At 50.7% G+C, this 24,380-nt stretch overlaps 1 protein-coding gene across 1 annotated transcript in view; it reads left to right on the top strand.

Moving 5' to 3' along the window:
- Positions 1-21,592, top strand: part of ush (Zinc finger protein ush) — a 153,102-nt gene extending 131,510 nt beyond the window's left edge. The window contains exon 7 of the mRNA XM_037228971.1: positions 21,511-21,592. Coding sequence (XP_037084866.1) covers positions 21,511-21,592 — 82 coding nt within the window. The remainder of the gene's footprint in view (positions 1-21,510) is intronic.
- The last annotated feature ends 2,788 nt before the right edge of the window (positions 21,593-24,380 follow it).

Below are 24,380 nucleotides of genomic sequence, written 5' to 3'. Positions count from 1 at the left end.
ACGTGTTTTGTGTGGAAACTTGCGCAGCCTGCTCAATGTTGGTTGAGAGCCAATTAACGTCCATTTTTATCTCGAGATAACATATCTATCTATCTCAAGAGAGAGAGAGAGAGAGAGAGAGAGAGAGAGAGAGAGAGAGGAGAGAGGAGCGGGCGACGAGAGAGCGGAAGTGGAGAAGGAGAGAGAAGAGAGAGAGATGAAGAGAGAGAGAGAGAGGAGAGAGAGAGAGAGAGAGAGAGAGAGAGAGAGATAGATATATATATATATATATATATATATATATATATATATTACCGAAACGTAGATATATCTCACCTCCTGTCCAACTAAACAATCTCTTTCAATGGAACGTGAACGCGCCCCGCCAAACAGCGGACCGGAGCGTGGCGCGGCAATTCAGCCATTCTTATCAATTGGCCCGTCTCCATATTCTAGGCTATGGCCCGTGTGCTGCCGTTGACAGGCTTTTGAAAGGTCCTTCTGGAGCCATTGATCGGCTATTGATGCGCCTCGCGGCCAGACAGAAGCGGTGTGCACGCCTCAGATGTGGCTGTTCAGCGAGAATCGATTGATTAGCCTCGGTACCGGCCTGCGCTCCTCCCCATTCTCCGCTGGCGCTTGTGTGCGAAGCACGGCGCACGCAATCCACTGAAGCGTGGCCGAGAACAAGGACCCGCGGAACACGGCGGGGCCCTCGTGGCACAACACGCAGTCCGCCGACGGGACGCCACGTGCTGTTTGGCGGCAGTTCATGCCAGCCGTTTTCACGATGGTTGATGCGCTGAACCGTCGAGAAAGTAAAAGAAGTTTCGATAACGTTATAGTCTTTCCTTGTCAATCTGGCAAGGATATGGCGATTCTAATGCAACACGCAATTTACCATTCCTTAATTAACCATGTGTTCCAGGTCAGGTACGGTTTTAATATGTAACAAAACTCGTTAAAAGCGTTCTGTCTTCCGTCAATGCTTTTAGCTCACCCAAATTCTTGAGGGTTCTTCGGTCCGCTAATCAGCCGTGGGGATTTGTCGAGGGCGTTGGATGCTGGGTTAGCCATTATTGTTTACGTCGGTGCTGTGTGAAGGAAGCCGGCCTTTGAGGATCATTTAGTTCAAGGGCCATTCATCGTGGACCATACTGAGGTTGTAAGCGCTGAAAGCACTTCACATCTATAAACAGGAACGGGGTCGGGTTAAAGCAAGCTGTTTTGTCGCGTCTCGTCAGAAATGCCATCGGAATGTTTTTAAATAGTTTCGAAAAGTTTCGGTAGGGAGAGATCGGGCATAATACCTGGTGTAAAAAGCATGATTCTGCTTATAGCCAGTCAACCACAAGTTTATTCAACTATATGTCTTTACATGCTGTGTGTTTTTTTCATGTTTTTTAAGCGTATATTTTCTTGAAGATGAATTGAATAGTTGAAAAATGCATGTTTTTTATTTCTCAAAAAACATTTCTAGCCGCAAATCGCCGAAGGAGTTGCGTTGTTAGAAAACAAACGTTGAAACCTTCTAAAGTTTTAAAAAAGCTGCGCCGTAATGTTTCGTGAAAACGTCCACTATATGGAGGTGCAACGCGGACCAGTAGGCTATGCAACTACACGCTGCTTTTTTGTGCGTAGGTGGAATCCCTGCGTGGTAGTAGACATACCGTATTGTGTATGTGGGCATAGAAATACATGGCAAATGGGATGCGGTTTTTGGGGTATAATCAAGACAATGCTTAATTTGACTAAATGGCCTTTACCTACCAACGAGATGTACAGTACGCAACGAAGGAACCATGGATTTCGCCCGTGGGCTTTTTCAGAGTGCGTAGACATCCACGTGACTCACACAACACAACATCTGAGTTTGAGATATCGCAGTGGACTGATGGCATTTGATGTTTTTCTTTCGTTGTATTTCAAGACTGTGCGCAATGGGATGTCTGGTTATTGGTGATGTAAAATGATGCATTGTGTTTTATCAGCAAGTAATATTCTATGCATATTTTCTCCGGTCATAACAGTGTCAAAATAAGTGTGAGTGCATGTTATTTGACGTTTCTTATAGTGGCGTAGAATCTACACAGAGACCTCTTAAGATCTATCGTATGCCCATTGGGTTCACAACCGTAAAATTCCCATTATCACCGTGTGGTGTGTGGAGCGCAAGCGCCTCAGTCAAAATGAACTTGCGCAAAATAATATCGCAATTCATCTCCACTTCCAGTCAATAAGTTGCGCCGCAGCCAAGCGACTGCAGTGCAATTTCGGTGTCTTCTTTCCTTCCTTTGTCATAAGCTGACCGTGCATGAGCTGAAACCCTAAGAGCCCCATTTACAGCGTGCATGCCATTGGCATACATCCACCACGAAGCACATCTCCGTGTGCGACAAAGCTATGTGATACTCGAACTATTTCGCTGGAGGTATATTGACCACCTGAACTCTTCTGAGCAAACAGCCGTCGGAACCACCAACACCTGCTCTCTGCGGCGGACGTTCGCTATTATGGATCGGCGGTGGTGGTCCGTCTGACGTCGCGCCGCCTCGCCGCCGGCTTTGGAAAACTCCTTTGGAAAACTACCGACGGTTCCCGGTCGAGGACACTGTTCGGAGAACAGTCTCGAAACGGGCCGCAGGAGAAATGACGACATAGGATGTTGAGAAAAGTCTGAGAACTTTTCATTTTGGGAGATCCTGTAGAGCGCAAAAGTGCTTGTAACGCCACCCCGGGGAGTGCACAGCAAAACAACGAAACAGAAAAGGTATGAAGGACTAAGAAAACACAGCAGTTGCTTGGGTGCTAGCTGAAGGGAAGTGGTAGTGCAGTTAGTGTTTGGCAGCAACTGACAGTCTACTGACACCGACACCTCGACCAAGCCATTGCATTATACAACAGTGCCCAGGGCTGAGTAATTGTTTTTAGTAATTTGGATGGGTGTTAGATTACGGTAGACTTGTTTTGAAGCTACAGACAAGCATGGAATATCTTTTTATGAAATGACATACATGCACAACTGGATAACTCTATTCTTAAATGCCACTTACCTACTCTATCATTTTTGTATAAACAGGTCACCGATTACATCAGCATTCATTACCATCAGTTTCCAGCTATTTCGATATAAATTTGTGGTATAAATCACACACAAGTGGAGAAATGTAAATGCAGAATATCCGCGAATGCCCGCAATGAAAAAAATATTATCCGCTCAAAGTCCCGCGGATTTTAGAAATCCGTGCGGTACGGACCTTCGCGCTCAAAAGAGGCTGCTCTGCACTCTACCCTTCCACCTGAACTGTAGAGAGAGAGATAGAGAGAGATGAGAGAGAGAGAGAGAGAGAAGAGAGGAGAGAGAGAGAGAGAGAGAGAGAGAGAGAGAGACGAGAGAGAGAGAGGAGAGAGAGAGAGAAAGACATGAGATAGAGACGAGAGAGATAGAATATGATATAGAGAGAGAGAGAGACATGTGAGTGCAGGAGAGAACGTGTGTATGTATAATATATCATATATATATATAATACTATATATAATATATATGTTGTGTTTGGAGAATATGTACATATATCCTGGGGAGGGGTGCGCGGCCGACGGCGAAAGTCCAGGGGCGGACGGATCTGGAGGGTTCAAGTACGACCTGGCCAGCTGTACATTGCCCACTTATGGATTACTATATATATATATATATATATATATATATATATATATATATATATATATATATATATATATCGTGCAGTGCAGACGAACTGTATATATATATATATATATATATATATATATATATATATGCATCGTGCAGTGCAGACGAACTGTATATATATATATATATATATATATATATATATATATATATATATATATATATATATATATATATACATCGTGCAGTGCAGACGAACTGTATATCTCTCTCTCTCTCTCTCTCTCTCTCTCTCTCTCTCTCTCTCTCTCTCTCTCTCTCTCTCTCTCTCTCTCTCTCTCTCTCTCTCTCTCTCTCTCTCTATATATATATATATATATATATATATATATATATATATATATATATATAATAGTCTCCATTGCGCGGCGCCAGAGGCCGGACGCGCGCGGAGGCCGCTCCTGCTCCACTGTCCGCCGGCTCCATTGTCCAGTGTTACCACACGGACCAACCGGCTGAGTGCGTGTGACCTCATCCGAACGAGTGCTTCTGATTGTGTGTGCATCAGGGTGATTTGAACGAGTGTGCATGGGTGAGAGTGACACTTGAGCCATCTCCACGGGCGACGTGACCGGCGACGCGTGCGTGGCGGCGCTGGGCCGGCAGTGGTCGGCGGGGCGGTGAGCTCATCGTCCCGAGCTGCAGGCGTGCCGCGGCCCTTACTGTCCGTGTGTGCGATGCTCGGCGGTCATCCAGACTTCGAGTGAAGACGTGACGCTGCAGTCAGCATGCATCCTGAACTGTTGCGTTGCCTGATAGTGCTGGCGGTCGTTCGCCTGCTGGTGCTCTCCGCTGCGCCGGCCCCGGCCCCGTCACGTGCCCGACCCACCGCAGCCGCAGGCGGTGCGGGCTCACCGGAGCACGATCGGCTGACCGAGCGAGTAGCGGCCACCCGACCTGCCCAACCCCGCCGCGCTGCCGCCGAGCGGCCGGCTCACGCGCGGCCGGCGACCCTGCCTGAGGCCGCGCCCCAGCCTGGCCGGCCGGTCGCCGCGACCAGAGGCGCGCCCAGGCCCGCCTGGGGAGGGGTGCGCGGCCGACGGCGAAAGTCCAGGGGCGGACGGATCTGGAGGGTTCAAGTACGACCTGGCCAGCTGTACATTGCCCAACTCAATGTACAATCGGTGAAACCCAAGCTACTGGAACTGCGACACGACATCGCCCAGCACGGCCATGACGTGATCATACTTAGTGAAACATGGCTCAAGCCATCTACGCATAACAGACCAATACCTGTGCCCGGCTACCAGCTTTTCCGGAGAGACAGACCTGATAACAAAGGGTTTGGTGGCGTGGCCGTCCTAGTGAGAGAGTCACTGGAGGCGACTGTGGTGAACGGACCTGATCAGGTCGCAGCAGACTCCGAACTGGAGTCGCTGTGGGTCCAGATCCGCGCTGGCTCTCGAAAAGTGATGGTGTGCTCACTGTGCCGGCCCCCGACACAGACGCGGGCCCGAGTCACTGCGGACCTCGGTGAGCTGGAGCAGCAACTCCAGAACATCCTCACCCGTCACAATAGATCCGTCATCATATCCGGTGACATCAGCATCAACACCTGCAGCAGCAACGAGAACGCCGCGGACAGCAGGTTCAGAGAGCTCCTCACAGCATACTCTCTGCAGCAGCATATCAGCGGACCCACGTTCCGGTCAGCTGGCTCCACCATCGATTGTATTTGTACAAACGGCGGTGTTGAGCCCGCCGGCACGCTGCACTGTGACTATAGTCCCCATGACTGGTCACGTGCTCTAGCGCCGCTGTCGGACTACCGACCTGCGCATTGCGCACTGACGGTCAGATGCTGGCGCAAACTGGAATTGACAGAGGTGAATCGACGTCTCCAAAATGTGGACTGGGGCCCAGCGTGCGACAGTGTCGATCCCAGAGAGCAGTGGGACTGTTTCCTTACAGTGACTCGTCCTATCGCTGATGCTTTAACACCGATGAGACGTTTAAAAGTGCGAAATCCTACAGCACCACCTGTCACGGAAGCTACTAAGGACCTGATGGCCCGGCGGCGTGCCGCACTCCGTGATTATGACCGCGAGACGTAGAAGGACCTAAGCCGGCAGGTCAGGTCGGCAGTGCATCGTGACACGCGGGAGGAGATTGACAGGCGTGTACGGGAGGGTGGGCCGAGCTCGATGTGGCGCAGTGTGCAGCCTGTCGTCACATCTAAGCAGCCAACCAGGTCCACACCTGATGCGGACGCGGACATTAACCGGTAATCCGCCAGCATTGGTACCGCGACCGCCCGCCAGGTGGACTCCTCGAGGCCGGAGCTGGCGGTACGCCTGCTGCGCGTGGCCACCGGCCGGTTCCAGGTATAGCCCGTTACACCGGAGCAACTGCGACGCGTCATAGCCCGCATGAGTAACAGCGCATCGTGCGGTGCAGACGGATTGTGTATCCGGTTTTTCAAACTGTGTACAGACGCTGTTTGTCCCGTGATCGCCCATATTGTCAATTCCAGCCTGACAGCCCATGTAGTTTCCGACTCGTGGAAGCTAACAGTAGTACATCCTATCCAAAAGACGCCAAAATCCACTGATGTTTCTAATTACAAGCCTGTCCCAAGTTTACCGACTATCGCTAAGGCTACCGAACATGTAGTTTACGAGCAGCTGTTTGCATATTTTACCTCTCATCACCTGTTCTCGTCCAGTCAACATGGTTTTAGATCATATCACCCCCACTGACACGGCGCTTCTCACGGTAACCGACAAAGTTTTTGAGGCCATGGACCTAAAGGGAAATCACCTTGCTATGCTTACTGGACCTACCCGAGTGCTTCGATGTTATCCCACATGATGGACTCCTTAGAAAGCTCCAGATGTACAATATTGATGTACGTTGGTTTGCGAGTTACCTCCAAAACCACTTTCAGCAGGTTCTCGTCCAGAACCCAGGTGGCGCTTCCTCTCTGTCCGCGGCATTGCACAACCCGATCGGAACCTACCAGGGCTCAGCGCTCGGCGCGCTGCTGTACAGCATTTATGCTAATGATATGCCGCTGCATGCTCATAACGCATGTATTGTGCAGTGCGCGGGCGACACGCCGGTTTTAGTGAGTGGGAGGCCCGGTGACATTGGTACGCTTATCGCATCCATGGAGCAACATTTTTCACACCTGTCCAAATGGTTTAGCAACAACGGAACTAAAATTAACGCACAAAAAACACGACTCATAGTCCTCGGCACGCGCCAAAATATTCGGAACCTGCCACCGACTGGCATCAAATTCATGGGCGCCACTGTAGCCAGCCCTCCTTCCGTTCAAAACCTGGGTGTTGCATTTGACCAGTGCATGATGTTCACTGGGCACACTGATGACGTGCGGCGATGCACTGGCGTTCTTATCGGCCTCAGCCACAGCCGGCACAGTCTGCCTCAGGCCACACTCACCGCTCTAGTCCAGGGTCTAGTCATCTCTGTCATCCGTTACTGCATCTTTGTGTACGGAACATGTAATGCTACTCAAACATCACGACTGCAGAAGCTGCTGAACTTCGCAGCACGAGTCATCTCTGGGCGTCGGAAATATAATCATGTGAGCGATGTTTCACGAGATCTCGAGTGGATGTCTGCTGACAGCGTGTTCTTATATCGTACACTGACACTTCTGAAACGCATCCTGGAAAGATCCCAGCCGGAGTCGCTATCTGATCACCTTATCCATAGAAGCCATGTTCACCACCGCACAACGAGGCAGGATGATATGTTACATGTGCCGGTGATCAGATCCTAATCGGGAAGGCGGCGTTTTGTTTACTCCACCATGACCGTCTACAACACACTACCGCAGAATATTCGCGAGCTGAGCCTTCCACAATTCAAACGCGAGTTGCGTAGTTATATCCTGCAGCGGCGGATCAATAACGGATAGCGACGCCTTCTTCACATGACTAACAAATGTGAGAGAGTGCGTTCTGCGCATGCGTGCCTGCGTGTGTACGTGTTTGCGCGAGCCTCCCTGACCTACAGTGTTTTATTTCCATGACACGGGCTCTGTAATAGCCACATTCTGAGTGGAGTGAGCCTGTGACGTTTAATATATATATATATATATATATATATATATATATATATATATATATATACTTAGTAACTTACACGTACTGAGTGACCTACTACTCACATGCACGAACTGTTAAACCTACACGATTATGCAGTCGATCCTAAGAAAATTAAATCACTTCCGTGCTATTGACTTGCAAAGTTCTCGACATGCAGGCCAAGCTTTGAAACGCTGTTTTGGCAATCTTTGGTGTGCTATCGTGAGGGCCTGTGAGGTGAGGGTATTCGTAAGGCAGTCCAGTAATCGATTTGAGGGTAATCTGGTGAGCCTACCGCCCGGTCTGGACAAAAGCACCGAGCCTCTCTTGGCAACGGAGGCAAATGTGGCTACAACTATCCATTCTTTAACACCGGCGCCGGCGCAAGACTAGATGGTTTGAGACTGGTCCATTTCAAGGGTGTGAATGGTCAATCTGCCGGAAAGGCGGACTGCACTAAGGAAGCAGACCAACTTTGCACTCAATGGCGGAACACCCCCTTCGGCACTTGCAGCATTCTGTTGAGCCTCTCTGACCGCCCTACGGAGGTGTGATGGCAACATTAGACTGATCGCGGTTTGCTCCGCCTACCGCGGACTGACGATAAAGGCAAGCCTCAGACGCTCGGGCCAGGAACCGCGTCACCTTCAGCTGGGTCTCGGCGCACTGGCGGCCGCGAAGCTGCAGCCCAAGCTTCACTACGGTTCAGTGCACACGCGGTGGAAGGCAGCGTTGCGCAAATCGATATGCAAAGTGTTTTAATGTCACGCACCACTTCCTACATGTCGTGCGGGAGCGAGCGCCTTCTATATACCCTGTCTCTGTTAGCCATACTCCCAGCCGCCTCTTATCGGCCTCCGCATCACTGCAACTGAGATGTTACCCATGCTACAGCAGAGCACCCCCTAAAAGATTCTTCTTCTCGCTGTTCGACTCCTCTATTCTACCGCATCATTGCAGCTGAGATGCCGCCCATGCTACAACAGGACACCCCCTAAAACATCCCTCTTCTCTCTGCTGGACTCCTCTCTTCTACCGCACCACTGCAACTGAGATGTCAGCGACCATGCTGCAGCAGGGCGCCCCACAAAAGATTCTTCTCTGCTCGACTCCTCTCTTCTACCGCACCACTGCAACTGAGATGCCAGGCGACCATGCTACAGCAGGGCGCCCCACAACAGATTCTTCTCTGCTCGACTCCTCTCTTCTACCGCACCACTGCAACTGAGATGTCAGCGACCATGCTACAGCAGGGCGCCCCACAAAATATTCTTCTTTGCTCGACTCCTTTCTCTACCGCACCGCTGTAACTGAGATGTCAGCGACCATGCTACAACGGACGACTTCAGAGTCTAGCCCATATCTGTGCTTGACGCCGGCAGTTGCTAAGCGTACGTTCTGTTCTTCGAGCTGGCCAGTTGCTAACCGGGTGCTTGTTGTTGCGGCTGGGTTACCAGAGCTCGAGGAGCTTCGAGGAACACGTCCCGCGTCTACTCCTGTCGGCCAACCGCTACGCGGGCCGTGTTGGAACAGGAAATGAAGCGGTTGGAGGAATGTGAACGGAACCCCAGTCGCCATCTTGCACTCGACTTTCGCCGTTGTGCAAAATCATGTTCAACACCTGGTCTCAGTCTGCACGCGGGTCCATTCCGGACCTGCGTGAAATACTGCGCCTTTCATGGGTGTATTTTAGTCCGACATGCGGAGCTCAGCCGAACACGGCGGCACGCAGCGGCGGCACAGTATCCGCCGCGTTCTCATCTTCCAGGCGGATAGGGATACCTCGCTAATGCTGCCTCACCTACGTCACGACAGACGTTCGATACGCTTCTGTTACCTTCACCACACGTCACATCTGCCTGACGTCACTTCCGCTCATGCGCACAGCGATCGACTGACCGGCCTCGACTGTGGCGGCGTGGCGGCTTTATCGTTATCTGCGGCGGCTTCCCCGAAGGACGCAGTCCCGCCAACTCGACTGAAGCGCTGACATCTCAGAAAAGATGCTGCGCGATGCAGCGTCCGGGGCGCTGAGGGAGCGGCTGCCGCCTGCCGTCCCGGACGCTGAGTGAGCGGCTGCTGACGCCCAGCTCCGCCATGCTGATCGTAGCAGTGTGGGAGTCTGCGGCCCGCAAGGCCGGCGAGATGCAAGTACCCGGTATGCCAGCAGTAGAGTTGACGGCATGCCGTTGCGTTAGCAAGGACCATACGACTGGAGGCAGCGGTACACAGCCGCCCGGTGCGTGCTCCTCCCACCTGCGATGCAACAGTCCGAACAGGGCCCGTTCCGCACGTGCGTGTGTTCTCATTTGGAAAGATTGGTCACGTTCGTGTTGCATGTGAGGTTTACCACGGTGTCACTGACCGCATGCGGTCCGCGGCGGCTGGGGTGTTAACGTCTGACGTGCAGCGAGCGCTTCCGACGAGCCGTTAGCTGGGTGCATGATGTGTCGACACGCCCTAAGCCCCTCATCACCATCACCATCGTCCGCCGCCGCTAGCAGGCGGCCACACGCGATTGGGGAGGCGTGGTCCTCCGGCCTTGCATCAGCTGAAGCGGCAGCGGAAAAATAGAACGGGAGTGTGGTGCTCCCTTGCTTTGGGATCATCGGTAGTCGTCTAACTAGGTGGAGGTGCCGCCTGACTGCCGGCCTGTGTCACTGGAAATAGACATCAGGGCGCCGGTGTGGGTTGCCAATAAGAGCGTTTTTCTACGGCTGCAACCAGATAATGCACTCGTGATTAGCTTGCGTAACGAGCGAGCTTACGAGCTCACAAGCGTAGGAGCATACCTAAGCCTTAGCTTTAGACGCAAAGGCCTTATGCACGTAAGCCTTAGACGTATAGCGAGGAAGCACTGCGTGTGTGCCTCAAGCATTCTTTCCAGATGCAGTGCCCGCACCAGGTGCCCGTTTGCCGTTGGTGTTACTGAGGGAAGGCCTGCGTCTGTTGGGACGGTACGGCTGATGCTGTTAAGCTTGATTCGCCGGCCACTTGCTGCGTTGCAGCTCATCCGGCGGCAGCACCACCTCCCTCCCAGATTTCAGAGATGCTCCGAGATGGTTTCAGCCTCCAGCGAAACGGTCCTGCACCCACCGGCGTAGGCCCGATGTCTGGCGTCGGTTGTTATCGGCAACAGTGGCCACGCGGGCGCGCAGGGCCACTGTTGGGGGCACAGGGCACGCGGATCCCTGGGGCACTGCGGGGCTGGCCGCGAATAGCACGCGAGGTTCACTACTGATGACTGCGCCCCCTCCCAAGCCTATGGGCCGCTACTGATGTGTGTGTGTGTGTGTGTGTGTGTGTGTGTGTGTGTGTGTGTGTGTGTGTGTGTGTGTGTTGTGTGTGTGTGTGTGTGTGTGTGTGTGTGTGTGTGGTGTGTGTGCTGTGTGTGTGTGTGTGTGTGTGTGTGTGTGTGTGGTGTGTGTGTGTGTGTGTGGGTGTGTTGTGTGTGTTTGTGTGTGTGTGTGGTGTGTGTGTGTGTGTGTGTGTGTGTGTGTGTGTGTGTGTGTGTGCGCGTGCGTGCGTGCGTGCGTGCGTGTGCGTGCGTGGCGTGCGTACGCGCGCGCGTGCGTGTGTGTGTGTGTGGTGTGTGTGTGTGTGTGTGGTGTGTGTGTGTGTGTGTGGTGTGTGTGTGTGTGTGTGTGTGTGTGTGGTGTGTGTGTGTGTGTGTGTTATTGTATGATCCCAATCAAACTCGCCGCGTCCTTGCCGCGCGTTAAGAATCAGCGGTTGTCCAGGCCGACAGAAGCTACTATCGCGAGACGTGCGATGGCTGGCTTTGCTAGGGGACATGCCTAGATAGCCCCTCATCGTGAACACCAATCGGGATCTTCTGAAGACAGCTTGCCGTACTTCTGGGTATTCATAGACCTCTGCTCGTTCCACAGGACGCTTGAACTTCTCCTCTGTTCCACAGGACGCTTGGACCTCTGCTCTGCTCCACAGGACGCTTGGACTTCCGCTCTGCTCTACAGGACGCTTGGACCTCTGCTCTGTTCCACAGGACGCTTGGACTTCTGCTCTGTTCCACAGGACGCTTGGACCTCTGCTCTGCTCCACAGGACGCTTGGACTTCTGCTCTGCTCCACAGGACGCTTGGACCTCTGCTCTGCTCCACAAGACGCTTGGACCTCTGCTCTGCTCCGCAAGACGCTTGGACCTCTGCTCTGCTCCACAGGACGCTTGGACTTCAGTTCTGCTTCACAGGGCGTATGAACCAGCGCTCTGTTTCACAGGACGTATGGACCTCAGCTCTGCCTCACAGGGCTCTTGGACCTCGGGTGTGCTTCACAGGATACACGGGACATTTTTGCCGATGGCCCTGCCGTTTACGCCTCCCTGAGAGGTCCGATCGTGTCACAGATGCTTCAGGTGTGGGCCGGTTGCTGGGGTGCAATGGCAGTAGTTGCCTCGCAGTAAACTTAGTGATAGGAGCATTGTGCAGCCAACGCGTCCGTCTGGAACGTGTTCCGTTCTCTTGGGGCCCGGGCTGCAGCCGCGACGTCGGTCTGGACCGAATTCCGCGTCTCAGGTGTGCTAGTCAGCCACGTGACCGTTTGTCTCGCGGCGAGCGCCACGGCACCTGTCGCTGCGCTTGGTGTGCCGTTCACGTCGCGTGTCGTTGGCCCGTGTTGGCGTAACTCCCATGCTTCGATCCCGCGTGAAGCGATGCGCTTTTGTGAGCGGCCACGTCCCATTCTGGGTTGTCAGCCGCCGCCGCCCAATCCGACTGAGGAGTGGCACTGTGTCGAATGGGGGGGGGGGGAGGGTCAGGCGGCGCGGGTCTGACCCATTCACGAGCCCCACGGACCCTCCGACCGTGGGCTGCCTTCAGGCGGTACTGCGCTGAATGCATTTAGTGTGGTTGCGGAGCTCGCCGCGCTTTATTTGATGCGCTGAATGCGTGTGCTGTTTTCATGGTCATGCATGAAGACCTACCGTTCACAGTTACAATGGGAGCACCAGCAACACTAGGGCGGTACTTTGTACTAGATCTCCCTCGATCTACTCTTCTCTCTCTCTCCACCTCCTCTCTCTCTCGAACCCTTCACTCTCTCTATCCCTCCCGCTTCTCAATCGTACGTATCTGTGCTAGATCTTCGTCATCATCTCTCTCTCTTCTCTCTCGACTCTCTTCCTCATCTCTCTCTCCTACTCTCTCCTCTCTCTCTCTGCTATCTCTTCTCTCTCTCTCCTCTCTCTCTCTCTCTCTCTCTCTCTCTCTCTCTCTCTCTCTCCGGCTCTCTCTCTCTCTCTCTTCTCTCCTTCTCTCTCTCTCTCTCTCTCCTCTCTCTATCTCTCTCTCTCTCTCTCTCTCTCTCTCTCTCTCTCTCTCTCTCTCTCTCTCTCTCTCTCCATCTCTCTCTCTCTTTATTTATCTCTTAAAATATTTCTGTTCTGGTGAATGAATAAACCATTCTACCATGAACAGTAATGACATGCTATTCAGATATCACTTATTTGCACATGCCTTCGTGCAATCGTGTCACGTCCATGCATTATTACGTAATGTCCATGGATCCTCCTTGCTTTCCAGCAGGACATGACATTTCCAATACTCTTACGCCATATCCAACATTCCAGAATGAAGGGGCGTTATACCAACACAAGGCCTTGCTTCACCTTGTGGCATCATAGACGTGTTGAAGCAAATTATGAAGCTCTTTCAACCAATGAGCCAGGCTCACGTGAGTTTGAAGGGCCAGGGCTAAACTCAGGCTCAAGCAAAGCGAACGCCGGTCGACATAGTAAACCTTCGTATGACAACAAAAGTGCAACTACCTCCCTTTCTGCTTATATTATTACCGGTCTATCGTGGTGCTGCACCATGTCACCTAGAGTGATCGCCACAGATGCTCATCGGCAAGATTCGATAGCAGCGACTGTTAAAGTGCCGGGCTGGCGCAGTGTTAAAGACGTTGTCGCCCACCGTGACAGGCTCGCTGTGTTCAGGGGCCTTACTGACTCGCCGGCTTCGGTGGCGACCCGGGCCATGCTCACCCCACAAGCCGACATCACCGCCTCTCGCACCCGTAAGGAACTTCGAACCAGACCGGACGATGTGCTGGCCGCCGTGCAACATTGATTGCTTGCCGCTGTGAAAAACTTATTGCTTGCCGTTATGTAACACGTTTTGACGATCAATGGTTATGTTTTGGCCGAGTGGGTCAACGACGGAATTATTGATGATGTGCGAATGTGGTTGGGTTGTTGTCATTTTTTAATATTAAACTCACTTATATTATTCTTGTATCGCATCAACCAATACGCCTGTTTGGTGGAATCCATCGTGAATAAAACAGACTTGAACTTGCAACAGTCTTTGCAGCGCAACTCAACATCTCGGAAAACAAATCACCTGTGTTCAAAAGGTGAACAGGACGATGCGAATACAGTTCACATTATGGTATTGTAAACTTGACAGGCGCACGAGTAAAACTCATCAACCTTTTTTCTGTTCATTTCTGGATGGGGTCATTTCTCCACTTTTCATACGCTCTCCTGACGCTGCACGCTGGCTGGACGCAAACCACGCAGCGTCTGACGGGCTCTTCTTAAAGCGACATCACGAGCAGCAGACCTTTGGCACTATAACGCACGTGACCTTTGGCACTATAACGTACGTGATCTTTGGCACTATAACGATCAGAGCGTAATTTGTTAAACCGATGCAGCAGATAAAAGAAGGCGAGAGTCAACGTTCACCCTGCAGTGGTGAACAAACACTCATTGGCGTCAACACGCACGGATGTAGTGTAAGTGACCGGGCCGCCGGACGAGCCTCCAATGGCCCAGTTACTAGGACCAAATCCGTATGTGTTGGCGAAGCCATTGCGATTTTGTTTAATAGTGAAGCGTGGTGACAGTTTTGCGCAGTTTATTACATTTTTCACATCGGTTTCGCGACCTAATGACGTTCTCACGCATGCTGACGAGAAAGGGTCGATACTCGTGATGTGGCTTGAAGAAGACGCTCCCTGGCGACGCTCAGTTTGGATTCATGAAGCCTTGAAGCGGCACGCGGGAAGCGGGAAGTGAAGACGTGGTCTTTTAACTCACGAGCGAGCGGACCGTCGTCTACGAGTTTCATTCGCCTGCCTGTTCTGCTCAGCATGCGATGCTGGCTCCCCGAGATGCTGCATCTAATCGCAAGTGAGCGACATCTGTGACACTTGCTGGACCGAAGCCGCGCGCCGTCTTCAACACCAACAGAGACCATTACTACAAACACTTGCGTGAACGTGCTGCTTTATATAGTAAGCCTTGCACTCGTGATGTGATCGATACTCAAAATATCTTATCTAAAAAAACTGATGCAGCTGGACAGATGATGTTCATTCACTCGCCATGAGGTAGGAATACATCCCTCGCCATAGTCTTGTTATTTTCGCTGGGGACCGATGCGCCGCACGCGTGTCGCGTGCCCCGGCAGCATCTAGGACGCGTCGAGAGGTCTTACGGCGCGGCCGGACGGACAACACGATAAACCAAGTTTACGTCTCGGCCGGACGGGCGCAGGAGCGTGGACCGGCGGTTTCGGATGTCGCCGGAGGTTGGTGATAGGCCTCGGCTCACACTAGGTCCGAGCCTGTGCCGACGTCCGTCGCCGGTCTTGTGCTGGACTCCCAGACGTTTCCATTGTTTGCGGAGCGTTCCAGGCTCAGAACCCAGGCGACGGGTCTGGAGTGGCCGGGGTTTTACTGCCCTGCAGCAGTGGTGTGTGAAGCTCAGCGCTCTGACGTCCGAGCACGCTCGGCTGGATGACCGGCCGTCTTCGCTGTAAGGTCAGGCGGACGCGAACCCGCCGTCAATTCGATGGCGAGCGATTGCCGGGACAGTTTCGGCCAAACGTCGGCTAGACGTCGGGTCGTCGTCGGCGCCGACGGACATCCCCGCCGACCATCGGACGCCGAGCTGGTGCCGATGTTTCGACAGCATCGTTCCGACAGCAGTCCGACACCTGCTCAATGCTCGCCAACTGTCGGCATAATCTCTGCGGTCAATCTCGATCATCGATCATCACGGCAACCGGTGTTATCTTTGATCGCCGCATAGCTTCCAAGACACGAAGAGTCTTGAAGTTATCATGCATACTATGTTTTCCATCGGTTGAAATCACGTGGCTGCGCTCGATTGCCATATATGACAATTCATGCATTAAAAGTGGGACAGGGAGGAGGGAGCAAATTAATCCCGACCCACCTGTTTTCCTTCATGACATCAAAACCAAAACCAAAATGCAAAGACTTAAGCCTATGGTGTTCGGTGCATGTTCTCAGAAGAGAACAACACGTCGAATAAACAGGAATCAGCCAAAACTAGACGGCTGATAACTTTCCTTAAAACATGGTCAAATCAGAGTGCTTATTCATCCCCGACCGCCAACAACATCCCGTTGACGGCGGTTTTGATGGAGCATGGAGGAGGAGGAGGAGGAAGAGGACAACGGTCCGTCGTGAAAGGGACGCCCGTGGCGAGACATCGCTATCGTTACATGGATACAAGCGTTAGCTGAGTGAGACCCCTTTCCGATGCTACTCAGCAGCGGTTCGGCAGTGGATAAGCACATCACAGCACATGATGATCCGTCCGCCAGGATTTGGCGACACCGGCAGCAGGGTCACGCAAGAACGACAAGAAGAGGACAGTTACAAAATTGGCGCCGCAAAGATTTCATGCGTCCGAGGCTTCGGACGTAGGCGACGCCATCTTAGAAAGCTCACATTTTAATAGATTGACTTTCACCAGTTATTGGCAAAAATATGCGTGCGGAATGAGCAGACGCACCGGCCTCTGTGCTGGGTGGTTGCAGCCCGAGCTGTCTCGTCACCAATGCCCCTGGAAGTGAGCATACCAACCCTTGATGATAGCAGTGAACGTCAGCTTCCTATGACGTCATTAAGTTATGTATCTCACTCCTGCGTTTCGCCGCCATTTCCTACCTATGTGCCTGCGTTTCTCCACCATTCGCATGACGCTAAAACAAATGTGCAGCTTGAACTGACTGAGCCCGTCCTTCTGCTCGGTTAAACATGGCGCAGGATATACAATATTTAGTTCGGATGTTTCCATTGGGTGGATTTCTGGGATTTTGTTTGTTGCGTAGTCCTTGAACCCACCACGTCATTGCGGAACCCCAGATCAAGGGCATTATTTTGTGACAAAGATTCAACGTGCCGCAATGACCGGAACGACCCGTTCTTCCTTCTAACACCGCCTGATCTCCAGCGTGAACGCTGCCACCGGCTGTAAGCCACCCCAGTGTCACTGATTCGCCCGATTCACGCGACAGCGAGTCTGTCATTAACTAAGGGAACTTTTCACTTGGTTTGACCACGATTCTTAACAGTTGTGTCATAATCATGCGTCAGCGTGCATGTTCAAAGCATTGCTTAGTTAACTGTTAACATTGCCAGTGCAACCGTGTTGATATTGAATCACCTTTGCACGATTCTTATCAGGCCTCAATAATTTTGAGACCTGAATCATCGCTGGAATCGTAGACACTATTTAGTTGGTGAATATAATCATTTTTTGATTCAAGCTATTTCGTTCTTCCGATTCTGTTTGTAATTCTGAATCATGAAAAGAAGAAGTGAATCAGGGATGGACTAACTTGATTTCGGCGTATGTGTAAGAAGATACCGTTGCAGGGATCCGAATACGACATGCATCCGTCTAGCCAGCCCAGAAGCGTCTAAATGCATCTAACTGTCAAACGTATAGCAACGTAAAATGGTGCAGGGTGAAGCCTGAATTCTAACCCGATAGACACTGGGTGAAGGTCTAAGGTACTTGTTTGTGCAAGTTGTGCAGGAGATGAGTAAATCAGTCAGTCGCAATCTCAGCCTAAGATCTGCATGCATGCGTCACATGATCACAGATGCTGCAAACATGACAGGTTTGCTGCGTGCGTAAAATGACGTGTGAATGAATGAGTGAATAAAATGGGTGACATTCACAGCCGCATTACATTTTGCGTAAGTTTAAATACCGAATATCAAGTGAGTTTTGTGAACATTGTGAGAGAGACATGCGCGCTGTAGAACATCTTGGCACTAAGGATTTTTATTTAGGCTTTGCCGGGTGTTCCAGCTAGTGAGTTACAAACAGCTGAGGGTCCAGTTCTTCATGCTCGCAAATCACTAACATAAGGTAACCTATGACAACGCGGGAAGCTATCTAACACGTGGAACATGGGCAGACGGGCCCTTAGCTCCTTGCACGAAGCGAACTTTTTTGTGAGACTAGCATCATTTGCCATTGATCTCACATAAACATAACAATACAAATGTTGCCATGAGGCTGTGCAAGAACATTATTGTGAATAAACACTAGTTATGTAGAGACTCAAATACACGTTCAGTCTTGTTTTGTGAAGAGTTTGACTTTCTAACACAATGATTTGTTTCATAGATGCATGTTAAGACAGTCGCTCTGCCTTCTATCAATGCTGTGTGCATTTCAAATGAGTTTAAGCGCATGGCTGCGTAAGACCATGGGCGGATCCAGGCAGGAGGGGGGGGGGGGCATAGAGTAATCCGAACATGGACTCCCCAGGATGGTCCAACCTCTGGCAAAGACTGGCGCATGTCTTGACTTTGATGCAAATCTGAGCAACGTGTACGGCCAAAGCTTTTTTGTGGTGAAAGAGAACGAAATCGGGTAGTTTTTTCAAAATCAAGGTTTTTGAGTTTGACTCATTTTCAAGCTGCCGTTTCCCAAAGATGAAGTTCTGGTTCCACGGCCAACTGCTCTATCACAAGACTTTGGCCGATTTTACCCCGTAAAGAATTTTTGTTTCGAAACGAATATTGGGGGCTTAGTTTGAATAAAAATGACCGACCCAATTTAATTTGTTCTTAAGAGGAATATCATTTGCACAGACCACAAGTTTGCTACCAAGGAAAATTTCCTACAATTGGTGACCTCATTGCATTTAAACTACTTGAAATGTAGTTACCGCGACTTATCATTCACATATGTAAAACAGAAGTATTAGCCTTATTTATCGGAGAATGACCAGGAGAATAAAGTTATCGTTGGGCTGATATTCTGGCAACTGGCAACATCCCCTTATCCAAACGAAGGCCAAAGTGAATTCAAAATTGTCTGCCAAAAATCCTACTCGATTTCTCTACAATCCTACTACAAAATAATCCTGCTCGATTTCTCAGCTTTTTTGAAACAGGAAGCCACTGTTTTTCAGGACACCAATATTCAGGGGATTAGACAAAACGAGTGCCGGCCATTGCCACGATACAGTGCCTACCTAAGAATTAGAATACGCGAATATACGTGTACATGCAAACTAATTCAAGAAAAGAGGCATCACGCTTCATGCAAGCATGCAAGCCAGTTGAAGTAAACAGGCATCACACATCGAGGACCAATTATGCATGCACGTGATTTCATTTGAGCAGACATCGCATATCACGCGTCAGGTACCACTTGCACATGTAAACGGTTTTAAGCCAGCACACACCACACATAAAGGCAGATATCACGCTTGCATAATCAGCCATGATGGGCCCGTATGTTAACATCTGGTCGCCGACTTTTTATAAGAATATATTCACTTATTGTCCTGTCTAGGTAGTCCTGTGCTTTGTAGATGACTTTGAGCTCCAAAAGGGGCATAGGGTACATACTTTCCTCGATTTCAGCCTGAGCGTGTTTTGCCAAAAAATGGTCACCGAAAGGGGACATCTTTTTGTTTCTAACGTCTGAAAAAAAGACAATCATCGGAAGCAGTCTTGAATTCACTTCTGCTATTGTTTCGATAAAGGCATGTTGCCGAAATAGCAACCCAGTTATACCCCCTTTCTCCTAGTTTTTGTCCAAGGAATAAGGCTAATAACACTGTCTTATCTATGTGAACATGTTCTTCGCTAATGCACTGAACAACTTACGCCCACTCATTCAATAGATCACCATTCCAGCGCTGTTCTCCGTAAGTTTCACAGCACAGTTCCACGTTTCACGACCGCATTTGGAGAAAGGGCACTGCGGGACGCATTCCCCTGTCTCTGCCATCCGAGTCATCTGTTCTTAGAGGCCATCCAGGGCGTGTGCTAAGAAATATGCTCATATTTGTGGTCCCCTACACTAGCTACTTACCCCACGGATCTAATCCGCCTTGTCGCAGCGAGACAGGTCCCGGTGGCGTACAGCTTCTGACATTGAGTACATCGCTGGAGTCGCAGTGAGGCAAGTCCCGGTAGCATATAACTTCTGACATTGAGTACATCGCTGGAGCCGCAGCGAGGCAGGTCTGGGTAGCGTACAGCTTCTGACATTCAGTACATCGCTGGAGTCGCAGCGAGGCAGGTCCCGGTAGCGTACAGCTTCTGATATTGAGTACGTCACTGGAAATTTCTCCCTTCATTCTCCACACGTCCAACAACAGTCACATCACAGAGCGCAGCGGCCTGATACGCCATCAAATACCATGAGCTGTACCTAGAGATTGGCTCTATGCACATCCGTCCCGAATCCTGGACATATGCTTTTAGGGCAAATACGTTCCTTGTTGCTGTCTTCCATTACAAATCAAGACGCCATAATTCCTTAGCAAGTTGGGCGAAGAGTCATGCCAAATATGACACGATCTCTCATGCTCCGACCATCACTAAGAGGGCAAAGCAAATCTAGGCTTTTAGACAAAAGTTACCAGGCTATATGTGATCGAGTTTTTTTGTTTTTCAAGTCAGGTGCTTCCTGCCGGCCCGTGCCGCCAGCCATGCGTGCGAGACATGCTAAATGCCGTCGCGTTCTGTCAACGGGGGTTACAGGGCAATTTGGCGAGCCTGTACTTGCACGCAATGAGCTTGCTTGATTTTCTAAGGGCATTTATAAATACATTTTGATCTCACATTCTGACTCGGTGGACAAGGAAGGAATATCGCTTTTTCAAAACTGGGCTATGGGCTTTGATGCAACAGAAACATTGGAATGGACGCATGTTGAACTTTTTACGAGAACCTTATGCTCGTAGACGAACACTAAGGTCTTTATTCTTATTTCATTACATACATGTCTCCGAACAATGCATCATTCATTCAGTCGCTTCTAGCCATGATTTATGAAGCTGATATAATTTGGTGCGTTGCTAAGCGACTATCAAACCATTGAAAGCCCACCACTTGTTCTGAACTCAAGTTACTTACTTGCTGAGAAACGTAATTTTTATGTCCTCTGCTACCATAGAACTTCGTAATTGGGCCGGTATGTATTTTAATTTTTCTACGAACACGCTATTGCAGACATGTGCGGGTAAACTTTTCCGCGTTGTATGAACAGTTATAATTACATTTATGCGAAAATTCAGGAATTTATTTTGAATGACATAGCTCTCATTCCTGCCAACCAAAATGATCCATCTACCATAGACGACCTAAGCAACAGAAGCAGTAGTGACAGCCTTTTCCACTTCGTAATACACACGTCAGCGAGTCAAAAGACGAACGGGTCTCCTGGCCCTCACCTGTGAATGATTCTCATCGCACGTCAAGTGCAAAATATTTAACTCAACCAACGAAGATAAACTAAAAATGATGGCATCAAGCGCCATCGCCGGGGATATTCTCGAGATTAAACTTCAGATTGGCTCCCGCCGCACGGATAGCGGGACCATCAGCTGGTGAGCTCGGCCCGAAATGCCAACTGTTCCAGCCTGGCGGGACGGACGAGCCTGGGGGCACCGGGCGGCAGCCAATCTCGACCGCGCCCTGTCCCGACGGACGACACGCCACCTCCCCGGAGCACGCCTGTGTTCTCGCCGACTGCCGAGCGGCCACGCGGCCCACACGCTGCAGAGCGCGAGGCGATCCTCGGCCCGGTGTGAGCGGGAAGCGATGAGATGCACACCTGCTGGTGTGGTAACGCGAAATTTGCGTAATTTGCATACGAAATTTCGCTCACATGCGCTGGCGCGTGAGCGCACAAATATGCTAGCACACACGCGCGCACGAACACGCACGCACAAGTGTATGCACGAGGGCACACGCAAAACGCAACTCCATGCTTACGCATACACAGATGTGCGATCACGCCCACGCACACCCACGTACAGATGTGCGATCAGCCCCACGCACACGTAATGTACACTGCTAGTGTACATGTGTACATTGCACATGTGTAATGTAATGTAGTAGTCCGCTGCAACATGCATCATAATGTATATACATACACATGCTCTCGAGCGAGCACTTGCATCATCCCACAAAAAACAGCGCAATGCGCGTTTATCAACCGGTCACATTGCTGAAGGATGCACCACGTAAATTAAGCGACTGTGATGACAAAGCACTCACATGGAGCTCATCTTAAGGCATCGCCGACGTTAAAGGAAAATGTCATTTAGGCGATGAATGATGCGATATGCAAAGCAGAATTTCGTTGCGAATTATGTCGGCGTCTCCCTGCCCGGCTCTTGTGGCCCGAGAGGCGTTATATCAATGAAGCTTCAGTCCTTAATCGCGTCGGGCCATTTTGCGAATTGCACTGAATCGGAAGCAATATGCATATTTAATAACCCACGTATATTTACGTACCGTAGCCTGTGGGCGCGACATTCCTGCACATCGATCCGCCTCACACATTAAATTGGAGGCAGTCGCTCGTGGTGGTCGCACAGATCAATCTCAGATTATTCTCGGAACAAGTTAATAAGACTCTTTAAGATGGGTGAAAGTGGTCTAATATGCAAAGCCAGTCGTCTCAAAATAAGAAGCCAAACTAAATGAATGCACGGTAAAAAACGGACTACGTCAATGATCAGGACCACATGACTAGAAAACGCGGTCAGGGACAGATCAACACATGATTAAGCACCGCACGTTCAGATAAATCCCACAAGGATACAACTTGGAACGAGTTTGAAAAATCCGCGGCGGTCCCCGCAGGCATTCAATACTGCAGCAACCATCGCTCTGGCATTCAATACTGCGACAACCATCGCTCTGGCATCGGGACGGCGAAAACGAACGCTATTTTCACGTTTGGTGTTTCAAAACACTGGGCAAGCTATCACCGTTTTAAAATGCATCATTTACGGCAGCGCGTGGATTGACATTTTGATAACATGGATTTTACGAAAGTCGACTCAAAACGCACAATGTTTTCGAGCATGCGCAACAAACTCTATACGTGGCTAGGAGAAACCGCCCAACTTTTACGCGACCAATTTATGCAAGGAATCAGCCCACTTTTGTTTCAAAGCGGCTTAAGTTGGAGAGAAGATGGTACCTGAGCCCCTAAATCGATATAAGTAATCACACCCCAGGGGACAGCTTTTAGGACGAAACGCGACGCCAAAACTGGGTGCGAAAGGCAAGAAAGCTGGTTTACAGACACGGCATCACAGATAGCGCCAAATAAATGCTGACCAGTTATGTTGAGTCACCGACACGAGCATCCCGAAGCGTTAGAGGAAAATTACGCGAATCGTATGCTCACAATAAAATAAATTAGTCCAGAAAAACGAAATCGCTTTTCGTACGTTTTTCTGGCATTCATCATTTCGCCAAAAATATAAGGCTATCTTTATTTTCCTCGAGATTCATCATCATCTGGCTCATTCAAGTTGCGCTACCTAATAATTGTTTCCTAAATGCAACATATCATGCACAGTTTTATAAGACAACACAGGCATCTTCCGCACACACAACATTGCAGCAGCTGTCACAAACCACAAGTCCTTAAACAATTAACACTTAAGGTTGATGCTGTCTGAATTATTCACCTCGCCGTCCCCGGTAAACTGTCTGCAGAAAACCACGCTCCCTTATTCGGGCACACTGCATGAGAAGCAACAACATCAACCGACCAACATCACATAGGGATGTCCGTTTAGCGAATAACTACAGCTAATCCGTTCAAGATAAATGAGCTGCCTCGACATCGTGAAGTAAAACGATCGCAGTGCTATAATGCTCGACATCCGGCCGCCTCAGAGTTTCTATGACTGGGGAGTGAAACAGCACTCTTTCAGACCAGCACTCCTACACTCATCCCACGTTAACACCACGTCACGTAGCGTCCATCCCTCCTCCGCAGGTAGCGGAGATTCGGGGGCGATGCACTGCCACGCTCGAGCTCGGCAGCTTGAGGACGGACAACACCACCGCGGCGTACATGGTAATGTCCTGTCCATGCAGATGTACTGGACGCTCACCACCGTCCAATCACTCAAGCTGGCGACGCGCGAGGCGATGCGGGCGCGCGCCGCGCGCAGCTACGCGCTTCGCCCACGCATGGGTGCTGCACGCGAGTGCGGCGCGTGCTACACGTGAGTGCGGCGTGTCAAGCGGGTGCGGGCTGTGCCGCGAGCGCGGCTGGACGCAGCCTCGCCGCTCCGGTACAGGCCGGGTCCCCACATCTCCATTCCATCATAGCGCGACGCCGACTTGCCTGCAGCGGAAGGACACGGGTCGCGTCAGGCCCCGATCGCTGGGGACAGAGCGACCTCCATGCTCGACAATCTAGGCAGGCCGCTTGTTCAGGCGAATGTCTTGGCCAGGAAGCTTTGCCTCTATATCTGAGATCGATAGAGCCGCCAGTGGTTCAAAAGCTAACTGGATCATAAACCCGGCTTGAAACATCGAGCATTGCCAGTGAGACGAATGTTCGAA

This window comes from Pollicipes pollicipes, unplaced genomic scaffold, assembly GCF_011947565.3.
Source record: "Pollicipes pollicipes isolate AB1234 unplaced genomic scaffold, Ppol_2.1 Scaffold_6138;HRSCAF=7277_pilon_pilon_pilon, whole genome shotgun sequence".
NCBI lineage: Eukaryota > Metazoa > Arthropoda > Thecostraca > Pollicipedomorpha > Pollicipedidae > Pollicipes > Pollicipes pollicipes.
The sequence above is the reverse complement of the archived record's forward strand: the minus strand, read 5'-3'. Positions and strand labels throughout refer to the sequence as shown.